Consider the following 15981-nt stretch of genomic DNA (forward strand, 5'->3'; position numbering starts at 1 on the left):
TGCTCACTTTATTTCTCCTTTAATTCCAAGGCTTCAAAACCTAATTTCATGGTTCCTAAGAGCCTAGGTAAGATGGTTAATATGTGTATAGAGTTTTAAAGCTATATATAACTCTACAGCATCCGATTTTGTAGGATTGGGCTTGAGAAACTTAGAAGATTAAGGATCCATGGATAGCTACCATTAGAGTTGGGTGGTTGATAGGCTACAAGATGTGATTAATTTTAACCTTAATAAATGTAAACCTTTTAAATTTAAATTATGATAATCCTCATGCATCATGTCATATTTATTTGGGGCGTATGTTTTTAGAATACAAATACGTTGCATAATTGCATCATTTTTATTGGTGAATGATAGATTATGGATGACCCACTGACTCCCCCCATGTCTATGATCATGTTATGTTATGTATGTTATGGATCCATAAAATCCAAGAGGAGACTTTTACAATGCCTTTTAGTACATAATGCATGTCATGTTATAAGCAGAAGTACTTAGGATCCTCTATATGAGCTAGACACATTGGATACATATATGTTAGGCGAAAGCCTTGAAGAGTCTTTGTATGAGTTAAGCACATTGGATTTAGGGAGTCACTAGTGATAAGTTCATCTTATGTGAAACTCATATGGATGATGCATTGCATATGTATGAAATGAGATGTTTTGGTTAGTTTACTCACTGAACTTGTGTAAGCTCACCTCTTTCCCCTAACCTCAAGTGCATGAGTGCAAAAATAAAAGAATACTTTGGGAGCTTGACCAACAGGAATAGCTGTAGAATGTTTTTGTGTATGTCGTATGATTAGTGAACATATAATATATAAAGGGATAGTTACTTTGTTGGTATTCAAGTTTTGATAGATATTTTATTATATATATAAGTGATGTAATTATGTATGTCTAAAATCTAAGCTAACTCTCATGTAAGTAAGTATGTATGATCTAATTACACTTTAGTCATTTCACATATATAAACATTCAAATTTTGAGCCATATTATGTTAAGTTATGAATGAGAAAACTAAAGTATAATGGTCTGGTGTATGCTTGGATTATGAGATACAGGAATATATTCATGTATAACAGGTCTTTAGACTTACTATGGGTTTCGGCAGCATTAAGCTCACCCAATCCCTAGCGTCGGTAATACCACTAGCTTGGGTAGTTACAATTATAACTATATATAAATAAGCTCTTATCATTTTGTAAAATTCTATTTATGTCATTACTATTTTAATAATATATTGCCACTTCCATGGATATGGTTTGCGCCTATGAAGGTAGAAACGTTTACTTGGTTGATATCTCATGATTGTCTTTGCTCCAAAGGTTGTTATGCCACCTTGGAATAATTCTGCCTTTAGAAAATTTTTGCTCTCGCTGCAATGATTTGGGTGAATCAATTCTCATATTTTCTTACATTGCAAAACATCCTGGTCAATTTGGTGTTGGTTTTTGAATTGGTAGGGTCTTTGCTTTTGCATTCCAAAGTCTCTACCCTTACTTTTAGTTGAATGGATAGCTCTTGTGAGTAGAAAATCGCAAATTAAATAACAGGTTACTCTTGCTTATGCAATTCTATGGTCTATTTGCATTGCAAGAAATGAGAAAGTCTTGAATGATAAAGATATTTCATAGATGGACTTGTGTAACCTAATTCTTCATAGAGTTGTAGTTTGGATGAAAGCAATGAATCTTGACTCCCCTTATTCGAGGCAAAAACAACTTCTCTCTCCATCCGTTATAAAGGAATGGACTAACACCAAAATGCAGCAGCGCCTGAAGATATCATGGTCACCACCTGATCTAATTGGATTAAGTAGGATGTGGATGGTTCAGCAATAGTGAAACCAAGTCCTTATGCTATTAGTGGCGTGTTGCATGGCCATCTTGGGAGATTTCTTTATATTTTCTCTTGTTTTGCAAGTCATGGTGACTCCAACACTGTTGAATTCTTTGCTATATATTGCCAAAACTCTTAGCCTTTTTAATTTCCAAACTTGAGATTTAGTCCATAGCTTCAAGTATTATGTTGGAACCTGATTCATTAATAGTTGTTTATTCGGTTTCTTCTTTGGATTCAGCTCCATGGCGTCTAGGTGCTACATCAAACCCAATTGCTGGCAACCTGAAATTATTACTAGTCATCCACATTAATCACATTCCCAGGTAAGCTAACTGGGTTGCCAATTCATTGGCAAGGCAAGGTTTGCAGCGGTCAGATGGTTTCATTGCTTGGCTGTAACATTGGTCTTGGTCGTCTGTATAGTGGCTTGCTGAATTTGTTGTGTGCTTTCTTTGCTTAGCCGTTTAAGGTATTTTAGTGGTTTTTGGACCTATTTTGCTTTATATCTCAATTGCTTTGTATTTGTATTTTGTTTTTGTTTCTTAGTTGTTGGATCTGTTTTGAGTATCCTTTTTGCACTTTGTTTCCTCTAAATATTTTTACTTACTATATATTGTCCTAAATTAGATGTACAGAAGAGGTCTACAGACTAGGTTCTGACATATGTAAAATTTTTCCTAAAGATTTATGAATGAAATTATTTTACTTATAAAAAAATTAACTAAAAGTTAATTATTCTGATAATTATATTGAAATTTGCACTGAATTTCATTTTAGTAATACTTTAGTTTGTCATAATTTGGTCATTGAACTTTAGTTTTGTCTCAATTAAGGAGACTCGCACCTATTACAATGAGACATATATTTCTAGAAACGCCATATGGGGAAAAAAATAATCAAGGATTAGTTCAGATAGATAATACTAAGGAAGTGAACGCTTGGTTGAAGGTAAACTGAACATAATGAATATAATCAGAGAAAGTTTAAATAGTAAAATAAGCTAAAATTTATTTTATTACATTACATATAAGTATGCTAATTCAAACACACATTAAATGTTTTAAAAATTCTTTGAAGAAATGAAATATCAGTTTTTAGCTCTATCATAGCAATGGCACACGTCCAACAACGATGATATGTAAGCGTTCATGCTAAATTTTTTTTAAATATTTTTTAATAAAATAATTATTATAAAAAAAGGTGATATTTATTGTTCTATAAAAATAACTAAAAGATCTAAGTTTGGAAATAGTAAATATGATCAAAATAACAATAAAAATGAAATTAATACATTTAAATTTTGTGAAAAAAATCTTATTTGTGGAAAGTAGAATTAAAATCTCAAAATTTAATAAAAAAAATAGTAAACGATTAATTTGGATTATATAAAAGAAGAATATTGACAGTATTAATCGCGAAAATGCGATTGATAAATCGGAACAGTTAAATTATAAAATTCATATGAATCAACGGTTCAGATGTGTCAATCGCGACCCCTGCGACTAAAACCCTTATTTTTTTATAAAAGGAAAACGACATTTATTGGTAGAAAAATTCCATTAAGAAATCATTACAATTGGCGGCACAAAACTTACACAGATTGAATGGGCGTCAGAGTACCTTTATGAACACCACGACAATAATGCATATATATATATATATATATATATATATATATATATATATATATATATATATATATATATATACATGTGCATAAGCTTATGGTGTATTTCCAAAGATATGATCATTCAAAACAAGTATAAATTCGAAATAAGAATGCCAAAATAATACCCTTTGAAATTTTTAAACCTTAATGCAATATAAAGATTTCCAAAACCATGAGCTCTGATTTCTTTTAATAAAAAAAAAAAAAAAACTAGTAATATGATTTAAAATAGTATATATGATATTTCTATTTTATGTTGAAATTGTTTTTATTTTTTTCTAATTTTTCCTTTAATTAGAGTGGAGAATTATCATCTTCCGAAAAATAATAAAGGAGTAAGGACAACATGGCTAAAATTTTTCCCATGTATGGTTGTGTCAAGGTGTGTTAGAAAGGGATTGGAGTTGAAAAACGCGTCAAAAATAGAAGGACGTAGCACTTAGCATGCAAACCGGAGCGAAATCAAAGCTCACATCTCTACTTATTATATCAACCACCGTGGCGTCTCAACCTGTCCCTCCTCCCACCACCTCCTCCTCGACCTCCTCTAACCCTTTGGCCCCACATCTCTCCTCTTTCAATTTTCGTTTTTGTTTTGCAGATTCTCTCTCTCTCTCTACATCTCAACCTCTTTCGCCCTCTAAATCTATACTAATACCCTCTCAATCAAGAGCAAGAACAGGAAGAAAGAAGGACAAGAAAGACAAGGGATTTACTTTCTTTCTTTCTTCTTTGTTTTTCTCTCCTCTCTTTTTCCTTCCTTTCTCTCACCTTGGGAGAGGAGAGAACTCGCAAAGAAATATAAAAAAGGCAACCACATTAATCGAATAAGTACACAATTACAATTAAAGATTTGCTTAAAGACAACACACCTATTACGCAATCGAAATACACTATCATTCATCATTTTTGGCTCTATTTAAACCTCTCTCTCCCCGCTATACAAACCCACATAAGCTGAGCATCAAAGCACACTACACACCCACAAAGCGAAGAGTTTTCAGGGTATATATAGTGGTGAAGGATATCCAGAATGATCAGCAACGGAGAAGCTGCAATGGAGGCCGCGCTAACTGTTCAGAAAGCCACCAGCCAAGGCCTCAAGAAGGGCCCATGGACCGCCGCAGAGGATGCGATCTTGATAGAGTACGTGAAGAAACATGGAGAAGGGAACTGGAATTCTGTGCAAAAGAATTCTGGACTGATGAGGTGTGGTAAGAGTTGTAGGCTCAGATGGGCAAACCATTTGAGACCTAATCTCAAGAAAGGCTCCTTTACTCCGGAGGAGGAGAGGATCATCATCGAGCTTCACGCCAAGCTTGGTAACAAATGGGCTCGCATGGCCTCTCAGGTATACATGGGTGTCTACTGTACCCATAAGGTTACATCTATGCATTTCTTTTTACTTGCCTCTGCGTCTACAGTTTTTTCAATCATTTTCTTCAGCAAGATAATTTTTTTCTATTTATTTACTTTCACGCTGGGTGTCACCATCTACGTTGACACATTTCTTTTCCTACTCGTGCCTTTCTTTTATCTTCTGACCTTCTGTTCATGTGATGGTGATTGTTTTAGTTTATATTCTGTTCTTGGGTTTTGATTTTGACCATTCATATATCCTACTTCCTCTCTCTCTCATTTCTTTTTGTACCCCACCTCTAGTTCATTTCCGGGTTCTCTCTTATCGCAGTTACCTGGCAGAACAGACAATGAAATCAAGAATTTCTGGAACACCAGAATGAAGAGACGCCAGAGGGCTGGTTTGCCTGTTTACCCTCAAGAATACCAAGAAGAAACCACTGCATTTCGCATGCAACACCATCACCAACACCAAGAGGAACAAAAGCACCCCAACAATAACCCATCCTCTTCTTCATTCTCTTCCCTTCTGTCCTCATCTCGAAAGGCTTCGTATAATCCCTCTCTTACCCTCCTTGACCCAATTAATTTTTCGCCAGCATTAGATCCTTTGCACAATAATCTCACTCCGTTTTACTCCAACCCGGCTCTCCAATTCAAGTCATTTCCTGATAACAATACCAACAACAGTGGTTTAGCTTTGCCTATGTCTCCATATGGGCGATTGCCTTCTTCTATAACTGTGTTTAATCAAACCTTTCCAGCCCAAGCAATCTCAATGACACCACCATCCCTTCATTACAATACCGCAGATTTTGAAACTAACATGAGTTTTACTTCATTGATAATGGGAGCTCAGGTTGAACCAGTTGACCCTATTCCTGGTTTGAAGTCTAAGCTCTCTTCGGGCCAAACGCCACCGCGTCCGAACACTCCCTTCTCATCCAATACTAGAGGTGGCATTTGTGTTCGAGAGGAATCAAGTAAGAACACTGACAATGACAGTGAAACGGCCGTGCCAGAGATGATGCACGACAATAGTAATAGTGGTTTGTTGGATGCTTTGTTGCTGGAATCGCAGAATCTGTCTCGCAAAGAAAAATTGATCGGTGAGAACTCGGTAGCATCTGATCATAAAGGGAAACGAGTGGTGGATGAGCCTACGGAGGAAGAAGAGAAGATGGAGAAGGAAGCCGCCAAGCGTGTTAAACTTTCGTCAATAAATGGTGGTGAGGCCTCTGGTGAAAACAACTGCTGTGATGATTTGAGCTCTTCTCAATCATCAATTGGTAAGTTTGAATTTTTTTTTTTTTAAAATTTTTTGTACGATTATTTTCCCAGTCTACTAATCAATTGATGACCTTAAATTTGAAATTATTTTAAAAAAATTGAAATTGTAATTTGGTAATATATGCAGGGATGAAACCAAGTGAGGAACCAATGGATGAAATGAATTCCATGGATGATGATTTGTTGAGCTTGCTTGATAACTTTCCAACGTCAACGCCACTCCCAGAATGGTATCGGAGTACAAATATGGCCAATGGATTTTCATCCAGCCCAGCAGGTGAAGGTAGAAGAATTGAAGTTGAGCAAGAAGCATCACTAGCCAGAGGCACAACCGCAGATGAGACACCAAACGTTGAGTGGGCCTTTGGATCCTCATATTGGAATAACATGCCAGGCATTTGCTGAGAAGTTGCTCACAAAAAGCTGCATATCCTTCAAAGTGACTTTATTTCAAATGTTCAAGGAAGGAAAAGGAAAATGATCAAATAGCTAGAGAAATATGATGCTTTTATGTGGTTTTATCGTTTAGCTAGAGAGTTAGGTTGTTTTAGGGTTTTTTATGTTCCTAGCCTTAATGTTGTAATTAGTGTTCGTTTCTTGCCGTTTGTATTCATCTAGATATGTAGATAAACAAAAACAATCACCTTATGTCTCAGTGTGTCTTTGCATATATCATGGATGTAGGACTTAGATTTTACAATAGAACCAATTATATATACATATATATAATTGATTCTGACTTTGAGTCTGACTCAAAAGTAAAACCTTATAACTTACTCCGATGCTATTAATTTAATGCTAATTCATCCAATACTACCATTCTTAATAAGCTCATATTTGCTGTCAAATCTATCTAAAAGTCCCCATAAATATATATGCACAACTTTTAATTGTTTAATATTCAATCATATCACCAATTTCAAAGTGTTAATATCAATTATAGCTATTCTTGCCCTTGTCATATTTGGAAATTGTCAGTCTTGTATAAATATGATGTTGAATAACATATTTTACTACTAATTAATATGCCATATTAGCATTTATTATTATCATATCTATTAAGATTTCTAACATTTAGCTTTTTTTCAAATTTAATAATTATTAATATGACACACATATATATATTAGCAAACTTTCCATCTTCCATAATTTAATAAATTTTAAAATATTAAATATATAAATTAACTCATGACCTTTATAAAAAAAGAGTTTAGTTACACCCGCAACTAATTTGATTTCTCTTTTAATTTTGATACTGATTAGGATCCCAATGTTCATTTAATTTTATCCTTTAAATTTCATATGTGAAATGAGACGTTTTTTAAGGTTATAATTCAATTAAACTTTCTTCTGAATGAGTTAAAATATACTTTCAACCTTTAGATACTTAGACATAAATTGGTTGCTTCCTTTCTATATATCTTTTTCATTCCCCACATAAAAAGGGGTCTATGTGGTAATATAGTTGAGATCCTTGCTACACTCTTCCTAAATTTAGAAAATCTTATGACTTTCAACTCATAGAATAATTAAATTTATCAAAGTTACCCTCTTACTTTGTATCAAATCATGCCAAAATGAGAACAATGCATGATAAAGCCCATGCCACTTTTGCACCGAAATCTCGCTAAACTAAGGGATACAAACTAGCTAAATATGGAGGTCAATAGCTGGGTTCTATATGGCCACACTAAAATAAATAATAAGAATGTGATAACTTGAGTTGCCATTAATTCCCGCTTTTTTTTCCATGTAATGAAAATTTATATAAAAAAGGAAATTTTCATAATTTGAATTAATTAATACTTCATCTTTAAGTAGAGAGACATGATTAATTTATCGATTATGAATTTTTCTTATTTAGACCCAATTTATCATGAACAAAAAGCATAAGATGTATAACATGATATATCTATTGAATTGATTGGTCACACATATTTATATCTTGATTCTATAATAGACTAGATATAGGCAAGAGTTTCTCATAAATTATTATATTAGAGAAATTCTTGTTTAAATTTAATCCATCATAAAATTAGGCTAATTATTAAATGCACCCGGAATATTAAAAAATGATGGGACCAACATTTAAAATGAGGAAAAACTATTTATATTTAATTTATCATGAATTCAATATACAAATATATGAGTCTTATCTATTTTATATATAGATCTCATCATATATATTAAGCTGTGGATTCCATCATAGATATTGTATTGTGGATTCATAATTAGCTAGATTAGACAAAATTTTCCTGTAAAATTAGCATGACCCACTTACAAGTTATTCTATATTAAACCCATATATAAAATTCTTGCTTTTGGAAAGCAATATAAGGAAGAGAATTAGCATATTTGAATTGTTGTCTCTTACATTTAAAATCTCTAAATTTTTTAGACAGGTAATTTTTTACAATTAAAAAGAAAGAAAAAAAAGAAAAAGGATTCACGCATACCATCTTTTCCTCAATCATCGCCCACTATTCCTTCCCTCTTGAAAATTTGCAATATAAAATTTGATTCATGTGAGAGGAAACATAGGAGCTGCTTGGATGAGAGGTGACCAAAGAAAAAAACGTGTTTGGTGTTCACTCTCCTTTTGTTTTTGCATATCTTAGGGAACTTATTTTTTTATATCATTCTCAAACCTTTATACCAAAATTCCTTCCTTCTTTTATGTAAATATTACTCTGTTCCCTACGGATCATGTGCCTCACCTCGTTACCTTTGCTTGACAGGTATGACGGCATGAGTAATTGGTATATTGCTCAGCACTATTTCACATGAAGGGACAACAAGTTGTAGTGAATTGGTGATAAATTGTAACTCAACTTGGAAAATTTTTAATTTTAATGTGTATCATTTGTCTTTTTGAGTATTAATGTCATCTTACTATGCTTTAAAAAAGGGTAATTGGGTATAAAAGGTGAAATATTTGCAATAATTTGTAATTATAGTCAAACATTTTAATTTTTTATCACATATCCTAATCTTAGGTGTACAAAATTGATTTAAAAAAAATAATAATTTTATCTAGTAAACTTACAATTATAGTGACCTAATGCTTTAAACTTTAAATTTATATATTATTAAAATCCATAGAAATCTATTTTGAATGAGTTGATTTTATTTATTTATTTTGATTGATGTGTTCATAATTTTTAAAACAACTAATTGGCTTAATTACTACATTTGCTTAACATAATATAAGTTTAGGACATTTGATTTCTATAATTAAAGTTTACTAAACAAATTAAATTAAAATTTTTCTAAATTAATTTTGGGTTTTGACTATAAATGTACGCAATTTCAAATGTTAGAATTTATGGTTCAAAATTATAACTTTTGGCTATAAAATTGTGTGATTTACCCTTTAATAAAAATATTAACCCAAATAATCTGTATAGAAATACAATTTAAAAAAAGATTATTTAATGGAGACATAATAAGCCGATTACAACTGATGAGCTACAATGCAAGAGGTAACTCTCCTCTTTTCTCACCATAATAATGAACAGGGAGACTTGAAGTTGAAAAGGGCTAAAAAGAAGAATTTTTATTTAATCAGTCTGCATCCTGATTGGTTAAAAAAAATATATTAAAGAAAAGGAATAAAGAAATTAAAACTAACTATTCTACACCTGGGGAGGATATTGAAACACATGCTCGTCTAATTGGAGACTCCTTGCATATTTAGAGAGGCATTCTGCATTAAAATTGGTTTCCTGGAAGACATGCTCAACTTTCACTTCCTATTTCCTTCCCATAAAATTCCGATTAGTTTGCACCATAATACGGTGGCCACGCTTCACCTCATGCCCATCCTGTAGCATTGTTGCCAGATAAAGACTATCACTTTCCACTATGAGCTAGGTTATGCCCTTGTCACACGGCCCTTTGGAATTTTCTAATGAAAGAAAAAAAAAATTGAGGGAAAATTATAAAAAAAAAAAATCCAAGTATTTTTTTTAAGTAAAATTGACTTTGACTGATATTTCAATACAAAAATTTGCAATTATGAACACGACTTCACTACCACCAAACTAAAACTTGTCAGTAATTGATTCAATTTATTGATATGACTTTATCATCACCCATGTTAAAGTATATATAATATAAGTTCGACCTCACATAAAAATAAATTTAATAACCATTAGATTATATATTTATATTAAAATTTATCTAAAATTAATTAAAATGCATATAATAAATGTATAAATATAGATGTAAATATTTAATATTTTGTTATTGTTAAACTCATTCTAGCTCGTGTAAATAGTGAGGTTAAATGTTGACCATTTAGTTAAGGATGAGAAATCTAGCTGGGGGAAAAGTTAACTGTTTGCATTAATATTTTATTTAGTATAAATTGTATGGATAATGGACAAGTGGATATGTATTTAGGTTTTTTATGGTATTATTTATTGTTTGCATGGTTATGCAGAAAAATATTATTTTAAATATGTTAATTATAAGATACTAAATTTTTTATATTAAATTTAATATATTTTAATCATAAAAATTTCAAAAAAATTATTTTTTTTTTCAAATGACTTTTTTAACATAAAATTATTATAATGTTTTCCTAAAAAGTATTGTTCAACTTTAATCTCTCTATATATGTATATAAATATAATTTACTCTTAATATATCCTATAAAGTAAAGAAACATATATAACATGTTATTTCCATTAATAGACTTTTAGTTAAATAATATTAAATTATTTTAATACAGTAAGTTATTGGGTTGAAATTCTAAATAGAAGTTAAATAAAAAAAAAAATTTTTTTTAAGAGAAATGGGTGTATAAACAAATTGATTATGCCAATCAAGGGATAGCCTGTCCTTCATCTTGTAGTAAAAAATGGGGAGGTTTTGAGTTTAAATTTTTTCATTTACGTATTCTAAAATATTTCACCATTATGATGAGAATGAGAGATGGCTACCTCTCATTATATAGTCCATCAATTGTTATTTAATTCGTTGGGCTCCATTAAATCCAAAAAATAAATAAATAAATTGACGACATACTCAATAAGAAAAATTGCATCTTTTACACTCACGTGCACATTTAAAAGTAACTCCACTGCAATTAAAACTTATAATATTTCATGGATAAAGTTAATTGAATATAATATATTGCCATATCAAAAGGCCAATAGTGAAATTCAAATATGAGATTTCTTAAAATGGATGAATATTTTTTACTATGTATATCAATCCTTTAAGCTTAAAAAGAGGAAATAAAAAACACGTTAATCATCTCTACTCCCTAAAAAAATGTTTGACCTTAATTTGACTAAGCTCTTTTTTTTTTTTTTTTTTGGGTTACATTTGACTAAGCTTTATCATCACCTTTGGATAAGTAACACTTATTGCCATTTATGATGAGAGGAGAGGTTAAGACAATGGTTTGCTTTGAAATTTTCCTTTCCCAGTCTCTAACAACCGTTATTATTAGTGGAAACTGGAAAAGCAGCTAGTGAGTCAATTCATCAATTGAAACTGTTCTCCCTACATCAGGTATATAGCTTGACCATGATGATCTTATCATTAAGAATTCAATGATTAATTGATGAAGTTTACAGGGATATTTAAGCTTGATAAAGTTTTTATACTTACCATGCCATCGCTTAGGTTAGGTGTAATGGGTGGCCTATCGGCTTAATTTAGTAAGCGACGCCCATATTAAATTTTTCATGATTTTATAATCAATTAAATTTTTGCTTATAAAAAAAAATATTTAAGCTGAGAATTGTTTGCCAATCAAGGTTAGTTTTAATTTATTGGTCTTCTTAAACCTTTAGGTGAAAGAAGTAAGAAGATCTCTAAGATTATTTTCATCTGTTTATTCTAAGATTATTCATCTTTATAGGGAGAATAAGAGATGGCAACTTCTTGCTGTGCAGTCTATTAATTATTATTTAGCACATAGTGTATCCATTGAATTTTAAAAAAAAAAATCTTAGAATTGTTTAAATTTAATCATAACCCAAATTGTATTGAAGTATTAATGGTTATTAAGGCCGACTCAAAAGTTGACCATGATTCATTGTGGCACTTTGAGCTTGTTCTTTAGGGTACCCAAAAATTTATAGAAATTATTATGTTAATTATTTTTTAAGAAAAAAAAAACTGAGTGAAATTGGATTTAAATTAAGGGCTTGGGTTAAATAGACTGAAACTTAAAAAATGAGCTTATTTGAACATAATCTGAAAGTTTAAGAGCAAAATTATAATTTAAAGTAAAAATATATATTATTTTGCTAGAAGAAGAACTATTTGGGGAACAATTTTACATGACAAGTAGAGTTGGAAAATGTGTCCAATTGAATGGATTCGGGTTTTAAAATTTCGGGTTGTGGACTATTTGGGTGGGTTTTCATCAAATCGTTTGGAATTGCAGGTTGATTCCATATATTCATCAAGTCATTGCATATATACAAAGAACTTCATATTAGATTTGGGTTAATTTCTATAATGCACATCAATCAAAATATTAATTTTATAGAAAAATAATTTTTATTAACTAAATTTTCTGCTCAAATTTCGAATTAAATGAGTTAACTTTAAATCGACACACTCAATCATTAAATTGATTTTTAATTTTAAAAATTATCTGTATTGGAGTTATTTCCAATTTTATGAGAATTAAAGTGAATTATGAGTATTTTATGTTGAATTAGCAAATCAAGTCTAAATTTGACAACTCTAAGCACAGGCAATTAATTGAAGTTTTACTCATCAAAACACCCAAATCTAGTGAACAAAAAGAACTTGTTCTTACAGCTATAGATTTGTATTGTTGGATCCTAAAACATAAAAAGAAAGAAATTTAAGGGGAGTAAGCTCATGTCAAATATAATCCAACTTGTTTAGATGTTTGATTTTGAGGTTGTTTAGGTGCCGTAGAGGTCGCATGTCCATGTATTTCATGTATTGAGACTCAGGCATTTCTCACACCACCTCATTTCAAGCCATTCATTCCTCTCGCCACCAATTGTGTGCCTTTATTCCTGCCCTCAAACAATGTTTTAAGCTCTTTTGGGCCTCACTTTTGGCTTCTCCATTGATTTCTGGTTAATGGGAACTCTGCTTCCTTCTTCAGCCAATTTGCACATTCTTGTGTCCACAATTCCCTGGGTTGGTCCAAATCCATACAACGAAGGCAATTACTCTAGTCCATATTTCATTAAGAAAAATTAGAAAAAAAAAATCACATTTAATTAACTCCTTTTAAGAAGCTGGGCCCATCCTCTTAGCCCAAACTGTTTAATTCAACTTATTGAAGAAACGATAACGAGTTAGAACATAATTAATAAAAAATGGGTCGCTTGTGTATTATTGTGGTACTGTGTATTACTTTTTCGGATATCTCGATATGCGTAGTTGAACCTTTGAGATCTCGTTGTTTGTGGACAATATGTGTATACAAGATATATAGCTTAATATGTATTGTCAAAATTATTATGATTTTATTAAGAATATATATTGCCTTGTTCTGAATGTTCTTAAAAAAAAAAATAATAATAATAAATTAAAGTAGAAAACTGATAATTTTCACCAGTTCATCAATTCTGCTTGAAAAAAGATGATCTAAACTTAATTCCACTATGCTTCAAAATCAAAATGATTTTAGAATTTAAGGGTTGATTTAGAGGTAAATTATAGGTTGCACGTATTACACTAAAAAATAGTATACTTATCACTTATAAAAAAAATTAATTATTTATTAAATTTAAGAGTATGAAATCCATAATTATGTGCGTGAGAATATCTAATAATTTGTCCAGTTTAGTTGGAAATGTGAGATTGTTATTAGAATTGTTTTTTTTTTTTTTTGCAATTTTTAATTGATCTATTACGAATTAGGAAAACTAAAATCTTTAACAAATATAACGTAAAACACTGCAAAAAAAATTGTAATTTAGAAACAAAATTTTTCATTTCTAAATTGAAGATTTATGTTTCTATTTGATTTAGAAACATATATATATATATATATATATATATATATATATATATATATATATATATATATATATATAAGAAACGAAAAATAATTTTGTTCTTAATTCCTTTTTCTAATTCTAATTGTAATTGGAAACAGAAAAGAGAAACAACATATATTCCATTTATAATAAGAAAAGAGATTAATTCATTTATGATTGGAAAAAAAAATTGCGTTCCTAATTTGTTTCTAATAAGAAAAATATTCTTAAAAAATAAAATATATTTAGAAATATATTTTTTTCCATTTCTAATTAAATTTTAAATTATTTAAAAAAGAAAAATATATTTTGAATAAAAAATGGATTATAAGTAAAAAAATAAATTACTGCTGAAAAATACTATTGAAATATTATTACTAATATTACTAAAAAATAAATATAAAAATATTTAAAACAAAATTACTAATAAAAATTACAAATAAAAAATTATCATTAATATATTTTTAAAAAAATACTAAAAATAAATTAATAAAAAGTATTATTAATAATTACTAATAAAAATAAATTATTATGAAAAATAATAAAAAATATTATTAAAAATTATCAATAAAAATAAATCAGCAAAAAAATTACCATGAACATATTATAATAAAAGATTACTAAAACATAAATTATTAATAAATTAAAATGGAACAAATAGTTATAAATAAGAAAAGAGAAAAAAATTTAATGAAAAATAAAAGGAAGAAAATGAAAGAAAGATGAAATGAGAGAACAATGAAATTAAAAAAATAATGAAAAGGAAAAAGATAAGAGAGAAATGATATAAAATATAAAAGGAAGCAAATGGAAGAAAGAGTGAAATTAAGTGAGAGAAAAGAAAATAAAAGAATTAGTGAAATAAAGAAATAGAATTGGCGAAATATTAGAAATAACCCACATGAATTTAAGATAAATCAGTTCTTAATTTATTTTTTTGAAATTTGATATTCATTGACTGGTTGGGAATGCACGTTCAATAAGATGAGATTAAGCGACTCATAATATCATATCAATTATCATAATTAAAAAAAAAATTCCAAAAAATTAAGAAATTTGAAAACCCAAATCCCAGAAATTTGAAAACGCTGGTGCTAATGTCAAATTGAGTCTGGACTTTTTGCACTTACCTCCGCCAAGATTCAAACCTAATATAGTTACCCTTTAGATTTTCCTCATTGATCAGTTATCGGATTAAAGATTGTCAATCAACTTGTATTCACTTCCACTTTGCCCTTTAATTTGAGCCATTGACTTCCAAAACTTGGGTTGTTCATTTGTGGAAAATTAGGACAGTTTTCTGAAAAAAATTTTGAAGAATATTGAAAAACAAAGTTTCATATTCACGTGTGTCAGTTTTTTAAATAAAGAATTAAAAAATTAGTTTTTTAATTTTTAAAATTTAATTAAGATTGTTATTGTTATTATTATTATTATTATAAAAAGACAAAAATAAATGAGAAAATTTATTATTATTATTATTATTATTTTAAATTGAGTCTATTTAAATTTAAATAGAAAGTTGCGGATTAATTGAAAAAAAAAACATATAAAAATACATTTTATTTAGCTAAAATTTTAGAACAAAATTGAGTTTCTTCTGGTAAGCAAAATCATTCGATGATGCACGATAACATCCTGGGCTCTCTCAATTCAATCTTTTTTTCTTATTATTATAATTGGTTTCAGTAAGAACTCATTAAATTCAAAATTTTATAGTCCTAAAAATGACTCTTAACACTATGAAATTAAAGCCTCATTTTAAAAATATTGTCTAATCAGCAATCACTATCAAAGAGTTGCTAGTTTATAGTGGAAGTCA

At 29.7% G+C, this 15981-nt stretch overlaps 1 protein-coding gene across 1 annotated transcript; it reads left to right on the forward strand.

The window, feature by feature from the left end:
* The first annotated feature begins 4158 nt into the window (after positions 1-4158).
* Positions 4159-6846, forward strand: LOC110671942 (transcription factor MYB101-like). Its single transcript, XM_021834571.2, has 3 exons — positions 4159-4870; positions 5210-6167; positions 6296-6846. The coding sequence occupies exons 1-3, from the start codon at positions 4553-4555 to the stop codon at positions 6571-6573; spliced, it is 1554 nt and encodes a 517-aa protein (XP_021690263.2). The 5' UTR covers positions 4159-4552; the 3' UTR covers positions 6574-6846.
* Positions 6847-15981: the final 9135 nt, after the last annotated feature.

The sequence above is a fragment of the Hevea brasiliensis genome, chromosome 10 (assembly GCF_030052815.1).
Source record: "Hevea brasiliensis isolate MT/VB/25A 57/8 chromosome 10, ASM3005281v1, whole genome shotgun sequence".
NCBI classification, from domain to species: Eukaryota; Viridiplantae; Streptophyta; class Magnoliopsida; order Malpighiales; family Euphorbiaceae; genus Hevea; species Hevea brasiliensis.